The sequence below is a fragment of the Pyxicephalus adspersus genome, chromosome 3, assembly GCF_032062135.1.
Source record: "Pyxicephalus adspersus chromosome 3, UCB_Pads_2.0, whole genome shotgun sequence".
In the NCBI taxonomy this organism is placed as follows: Eukaryota; Metazoa; Chordata; class Amphibia; order Anura; family Pyxicephalidae; genus Pyxicephalus; species Pyxicephalus adspersus.
Window position 1 is genome coordinate 32244246 of NC_092860.1, and position 7734 is coordinate 32251979.

Here is a 7734-nt window from a genome sequence, read left to right on the forward strand (position 1 = left end):
TGCTCACTCTTCTGTCCCATATTCATCCAAACACTGCATTTTGTATCTAAGGCCTACAACACCTTTTAGGTCTTTTCCTGATGTCCCATATTTATCGGTGTAATCAGAGCAACTTGTTTTTATGAGTCTTTCTCTTATAGCATTCCTGGTATTGTCAATAAACGATGGCCACACTAACATATATTCTTGCAGTTTGGATAATGAAATGCAAGTTTGTCACCTGTTATTTCCATTGTGTGGGGTCCTAACTTGACAAATGTCTACTGGATAGATTTTCCCAGAAAAATGACAGCTTATCTAAAACATTGGACCTGATTTGTTTAAGCTCTCCAAGACTGGAGAGGATAGACTTTTACCAGTGGACCCAGGTGATCCAAAAACCCTGGAATGGATCTGGTCCAGAATTGAAAACATTTGCTAACACAAATCAAATAATTTTAATAAATCGATTCCAGGTTTGCTGGATTTTCCAGATTCATTGATAGAATTGTTTCCTCTGCAGCCAGCCTTGAGGAGCTATAATCAATCGGGCCCAATGAGTATTCACAGTCTTTCCATAGAGCCAACAGTACCGGGTGCAGGGCAGAATAGCATGGCTCTAATACCTGCAGCTTTAAAACAGTACTCCTCTGTCTTCATTAGGATGGAAATTGCAAGATGTGGAGCCACAGCCATCTTCTGTAAGTTAAACATTTCTAGAAGGAAAGAATTATTCATCAATTTTTTTGGGATCTAATCACCATGGATGGGCCCAATGAGGCTTGGTGAGCTGATTGATTTCATTCCATGCCTCATGGAACTGGGGGATACAGGTGATAGTCCAGCCCTTTTTCTTCTTTCTGCTCTGGAATTGGCAGACTGGTCATTGGTGTACACAATGGGTAGCTCTGTTCATTCTACCTTTGTTCTATTGCAGGTATCTAAGCAGGCCTAAATATCTGTGGTCACTGCATTTTTAACAGCTTTTGGGATCCTGTTGGGCCTTGTTCTTCTAGCTTTATTCCAGGCCAAATTTTATTGCCACTTCTGAAAACCAGATACCTCAATTCAGCTTGCCCTCAGAACACACCATGGCATGACTCCGTCTACTGATGGCTGTCTTTGTGGACTCTACTGCTTTTTTCTTTATTTTTTTCTTTATTTTGCTTTGCCAGCTCCTGCATCTTCCTGAAGCTAGGATGTTTATGCTCCCTTTCTCTTTTCTTTCTACATTTCAGCGTTTTAATCTACCTAGCCATTGGAATCTTCTCAGGAAAGCTGCCTAAGTGGACCCTGGACTAAGGATAGCTAATACCTCATGTCCTATGTTACATGCTTCATCCATTAATGTACTGGTTCCTTTTGCACTTTCCTCCATACTTTTCTTGCATACAATGGAATACGTTTTTTACTTTTCTAGCCAAATTGCACATGTGAAAGCCAAATACCTAAGGGACAGTAGCAGTATTGACTTTGAAAGATTTTCCAGCTCTGTCAATTTATCATGGAAAACCCAAAATGCTCCACCTGTCCATGTAACATTGGAAATTCCTCTCAGACTTAACATTGGATTCCATTGGGACATATATTTGAAACCAACCCAATAAGTACACTAATTTTAGGACTTTAAATGTCAAATAATTAGAATGTGTCTTTAAAGGGCCTGGCTGAAATACCAGTTTGTAGCACTTTTCACTCAGCGTTGGGTGGCCTGCTTCTCTTATTTGCAATTATGTTATTGATTAGTTTTCCAGGTGGTGGCAGGCAGTCCAAGCTCACACGATGTTTCTTGCTCCTCCTCTCCCCTCTTTCTCTTACTCTTCCTATTCTTTTATCTTCTTTCCCTCAGCTTCTACCTCCTTCACCCACATTTGTGATTGTCATTTGACCCTCTATCCCCTCTTTTTTTACCCCACCCTTTTTTTCTTCCTGTTTTCCTCCCATCTTACCTCCTCCTGTAAAAAATACAATTAAATTGACCTTGGAAAGAAAAGTCAGACCTTATATATACAGGTAGTCCCCAGGTTACATTCGAGATAGGGACTTTAGGTTTGTACTTAAGTGGAATTTGTATGTAAGTCAGAACACATACATTAATTTATTAAATGCAATTAGGATATATGTTTGTTTTGATATATTATTAGGCAACATGGGGCAACAAAGCAAAAAAACAAAATAAAACAAAAAAGTTTTTTGGAGCTTAGACTTTCATTTACTTCTGGAGCAAGCCGTGCTTTGATATATACAGACTACAGAGTTTGTCTCGTCATAAGAGAGTTACAAGGTGTTGCAGAAGTCATGTGAACCTGACCACTCAGATAGATTATAGCAGGACTTAATCATTATTTTAACTATTCTCCGACAAGGGTTCACTTAAAAGTTTTGGTTTCTTTTTTATCTTTCATTAACCTACATAATCAGGGTTCATACAGAATTTACAATAGATTTGTAATGAAAGAAAGAAATAGTTGGAGAGTAAAGTAACATCCAAAAATAGCCATTTAGGTAAAGAATGCATTATTTAATATATGAAAATTGAAATACATTTGCATTACAGTTGGAGAATATTCTTATTGAATACTGACACACATGCTGCAGTATTTTTTTTTGAAGAAATATTGTTTTTGATTATTTTGGGACTGTAACAAAACATTTCATAGTTTTACAAAGTTAGTCATCATAACCAAGAAGTCCAACCAGGGCAGTTTCATATTCTCCCTTGGTTTCTGCCTACAAATAAAAAAAAATGAGTGTTTAAATCACATTAAGTATATGAAAAAATAGGCAAGAAGCCTGTATGTAGTAAGTTTAAGTCAGTAAAACATCTCAGTTTCATAACACCTAATATGAACATGACCTATAACCTTTGGAACAGAAGAGTTTTCATCATGTATTAATCGAAATTGGCTCTAAAAAATGTAGGGAACATATTTAGACAAAAAAGGTAAATATGTGCTGCTTGTGCCATTAAAATGACACTACACTGGCAAAGCTCAAGTTTGCTTTAAGGCTGAAACATTCCTAGTTTGCCAAAGGATAATGCTAATATTAAATATCAGAAACTTTAATTTCCTGATTATTTTCTGGCCAAGGACAGTAGGTAGGGCTCAGGGAAAAAAGGACTAGATGATGCTGGGTGCCCTTCAGTTAAGGAAATCAGAAGAAGCAATCTCAGTAGAGAGAGGGGCCTGCAAAACTGTGCAAGAAGATAAAGGTTGAAGGTCAGACTTGTGTTAAAAGCCAGGGGTGTCAAACTCTGGCCTGCAACATCCTTTTTTTGGGCCCCAAAGGAATCCTAAATACGAATTGCAGCTGGTCCGCCGCTGCACTAAAATAGCGCCGCTACTACAATTCCCGGCATCATTCGCGTCTATAGACCAGCAGCCTCTCTACCTATGCGTGGCCCCGCATTGGACTGTTTTATAGATGCAGGGAAATGTAGGAGCGGTGCTATTTCAGGGAAGAGGGAGTTCCAGCTACTCATAAGATTTAAAAAAAAATCTTAGGCCTCTTTCTCTATTATAAGCTTGTTCCAGATTGAATGTTAACGAGGAACTATATTTAAAAACTAGTCTTTCAATTAATAATCTATTCTTACTTACTTGCACTAAAATGTCAGTCTTCCCTGGTGGCACTGGCTGGCTCAGCTTGTATCTATGCAATATTTAATGATTTCAGCTGCAGCTGCAGACTGAGCAGTTGCACTTGAGTGACAACTTCCTCAATTTTTTTAATAAATTTCAAGTATGACCCACGACCCACTGTGTGTTTGAGTTGGACACCCCTGTGCTAAGGTTTAAATGTTTAGAATAATACAGATGTAGTACCTAGTAAAATATCCATATAAAGTGCGACCTAGTAATATAGAAAATATGTCAGCCTACAAACAAGAAGCAAGTAAAAGTCATACCATAATATCATCACGCAGAGAGGTTTTATACATCTGCTGATACTGAGATTTAATTGCTTTAATATCAACTTCTGAACGGGATGTCAGCACCCTGTTTATGACTTTTTCACGAGTCCCCAGGCCCTGTGAACAAAATATCTTGATTAATTAATGTAATCTCATATGCTTATTGAAAGGAGTATCAAAATCAACACAAATTTATACATTATTTGGAAAACAACAAAAACTAGGTTGATTTACCAAAGAACTAGAGACTACAAACACATATCACTTGTTTCATTTACATTACATGGGGGATTTCAAATTTACAGAATGAGGCTTGGAAAGAAGATACCATTTTTTGTTCACTTTAATTCATAAGAAGATACAATGATGGATGCTGTGCCATTGGCAAGATCAACAGATATTTTCTGTGATGGCTGAAAATGTTCTGTATCTGCCTGGCAATTAAAACCTATTAAAACAATAAATACAAGCACCACATTTGAGAAATGATAGGCTGCAATATATTATATTTTTGTTTTTTGGGTTTAGATATCCTTTAACCACCCGGGCGTTTAGCCGGACCTTGGTTCGGGGTAAGTGAACTTGCTATTATCGTTTACCCCGAACTAAAGTCAGGCTAGCTAAAAATAGAAACAAGCGTGACATTGCAATCCGATTGTCATACAACATTGTATGACAATCGGATTACAACTGAAAAAAAATTCAAATATTTTGTATTGGATACAATACAAACTCCTGTATCCAATCCATTACAAAATAATACAAAATATATTTATGTGGTTTTGTCTATAGGTATGTGACATTGGACTTTGTTTTAAAATTTACCACACTAGGGAGGTGTTTTAGAAAAATATAGTACTATACAGTATACCGAATTATTGCATTTTCAGTATTTTTTATTTATTTATGTATTCTTGTTTAAGCTGATTTTTGTGTTTTTTAATTAATTTTATTAAAAGTAAATTTTTTTTTTACATGATTGTGTGTTTCAAACGTTTTTTATATTCATGATATCTACTAGACCCTTGTTCGGACATATTTCTGTAAGTTACAGGTCTACAAGTTAAAAAAAAAATTTCATGAAAAACACTGTACCGCTTTTGGTACAGAAATCTAGACATCAGTGAAACGCCCAGGTGGTTAAAGAAAAAAAACATTTTTTTTTAAAACATACAAAACATCCTATGTTCCTTTATCTAGAGTTACCCTACTTGTGTAAAAAAGCAATATTTTACCTATTTCAAAGTATGGTAGTGTTAGAGGCACTTCCTCCTGTACAGATGGAGAATTGTACATATAGGAAACTAAGCATTTTGTTGCTTACAGTTATTTCACTTTCTTACTGTAGTGTTTAAGCATCAAGTAGAGCTTCCTCTATGTATATCATAGAAACAACAGTCCTGTCACAATTACTTTTGGCTTAGTGTCTATGCAAAGGTCTGTTTCACCCTTACAGGTACTTTTTTAAACAAGGGATTCTGTTCCTTGAATAGGGACAAAAATGACATAAATGACATATGAGCATTTACAAAGGGTAAATGTTGACTAAGGTTTCACTTCAAGGTCCTAAACAGTCAGCAAGACAACGAGACCTACCCATTTTTAACTTGGTGTTAGAATTCGGGCTTCTATTAGTGAAATACATTTTTTGTTATCTCTTTATTATTACTGTTTCTAAAGGGAAACAACTCTAGCTTTATGCCCCCAATGCACCTAGGAAAAATCAGTTTTCTAAAAAGCCCTTTATTCACTCTCCACCTTATGACTACCTAGCAATGATCAAATTTCACAATGATGTTACCTTCTAGTCAACCAAAACCCAAAACCACCAGTCTAGCCAACCAAACCCATATGTATACAACACCAGGGATGAACTTCCGATGGTTCCGCATTCATTGAGAAGATCCCCAGCACTAGAGGTTAATTAACCTCTAGTGCCCGGGGATCGCAGTGGATTCCCAGAACTGCAATCATTCCTGCAGCCCTGGGAATTCTTTTTGCGATCCCTGGCACTAGAAATTAAATGGATACAAGTCTTCCCATCCAAAACCTCTAGTGTTTACTGATTGGCTGAGGAAAGCTTTCCTCAGCCAATCAGAGAGCACTAGAGGTTTTGAATGGGGAGACATGTCCCCATTTAACCTCCAGTGCTGGGGATCTCACACTGAGCTGAAAAATGAATGCAGCCGGCGCTGCATTCATTGATCAGCGCAGCTCAAAATCTTTTTTTTTTTTTTTAATTCGAGCTTTATTGGCGAATTTACACCAGCCATTCTGGCTTACAATTTCGGTAAGCGAGAACAGCCGAATTCACCGCAAAATTGAGTTTTAAAAACTTGCTCATTCCTATACAACACTACTAAGCTTTGTTTTACCCAGCAGCATCACATAGAAAACAGAACAGTACTTTATGAGTAAAATAAAAATATATGAAACCAAATCATCAAGGTATCAAAATCATTTAAAGAATAATAATGGAATACTGAAAAAAAAAGGCCCTCGTGTCATAATCTGGATTTTGTATGATGCCTGAATTTTTATAAATTCAACTCTTTGAAAGTTCAAATTTTTTGTTCTTATGTGACTCTCAATCTCAATTGCCCCCCAAATATGTTGTAAAAACACAAACCAATAAAAATGTTTGAAATTCAAAATCATTTAAAGAGATAATCTTATAACTTTAAAAATGACTTTTTAATGCACCATATTTTACTGGCAATTCTAATGTATGATATTATATTTTGCTGATTCAAGGAATCATATGGTCTTTGGGAAACACAAAAGAATCTCGTACCATTTTAAACAAATTGAAATGTACTTTTTAAGTAGCTTTGTTTTTCTTTCATGGGTGAACTATGGATCTAGGGTTCTGTGCATGCAAGTTTTTCATTTATTATATTTATTGTCTTTTAGTTGAATTCAATGGATATGTTTCTCCTAACACCAGACTAGCTGTGCAACTGTATGCAACACAGTGTGTTAACACCCAGATGCGTAAGATCTCCATGCACATCATATACTGTACATATGTCAGTGAGTGAATACGCAAAGTCTGATAGACAATTTATTATTTTTTTTAGATTACTAGATTGTTTCTAATACACATTTGTGGATCAAAATATACAAGGAATAATGTAAATTAGGCTTTTAATACAATAAAATAAAGATAGTATTACCTTCATTGCATAATGCAATTTTTCTGCAAAGAAACCTGGTTTGTTTACAGCATATTTCACTAAAATAGAAAAAAGGAAATGTTAATGTCAGTACAGGCAGGCCCCGGGTTACATACTAGATAGGGACTGTATGTTTGTTCTTAAATTGCATTTGTATGTAAGTCAGAACAGGTACATTCTTTTAATAAATGTACTTTGGACAGATGTTTGTCTTAACATATTAGGCATCGTGGTGTCAGTTACTGTATAAAATCCTCACTGTGAGGTAATCACAAACAAAGCAAAAAAAAAATTATGGAGTCTATACATTTATTAACTTCTGTAGCAAGCTGTGCTTTGATATGCAAAAAGAAACAACTGCAGAGTTTGTCTTGGTCATTAAAGAGTTACAAGAGCTTGCAGAAGAGCTCAGTCTCAGCTGTGTTTAGCAAAATATTTCTACTGCAAGTCATGCAAACTGCCCCCCCTCCCCCATCCAAGCCTCTGTCATGCACACAAACTAGCAGGGAAGCTGTATGTCAGATGTCTTTAACCCCCTAACCGCTAAGCCCGTAATTTCTTGCACTAAATATTTTTGCTCTTTTGGATAACCCCGTATTTTTTCGCCTACACTAAAATCCCCACTTACCTGGTCCCGCTGTGCTAATCCAGCGTCGGTTCCGT

The 7734-nt window shown here is 36.3% G+C and overlaps 1 protein-coding gene across 2 annotated transcripts in view; it reads right to left on the reverse strand.

Annotated features, from left to right (window-relative positions):
- Nucleotides 1-2479: 2479 nt before the first annotated feature.
- The window catches only part of LOC140325983 (annexin A1-like), a 20745-nt gene continuing 15490 nt past the window's right edge, over nucleotides 2480-7734 (reverse strand). For both annotated transcript variants that reach the window (XM_072404145.1, XM_072404146.1), the window contains exons 11-13: nucleotides 7072-7130; nucleotides 3890-4012; nucleotides 2480-2709 (exon numbers count right to left, since the gene is read on the reverse strand). In XM_072404145.1, coding sequence (XP_072260246.1) covers nucleotides 2650-2709; nucleotides 3890-4012; nucleotides 7072-7130 — 242 coding nt within the window. In that variant the 3' untranslated portion in view covers nucleotides 2480-2649. The remainder of the gene's footprint in view (nucleotides 2710-3889; nucleotides 4013-7071; nucleotides 7131-7734) is intronic.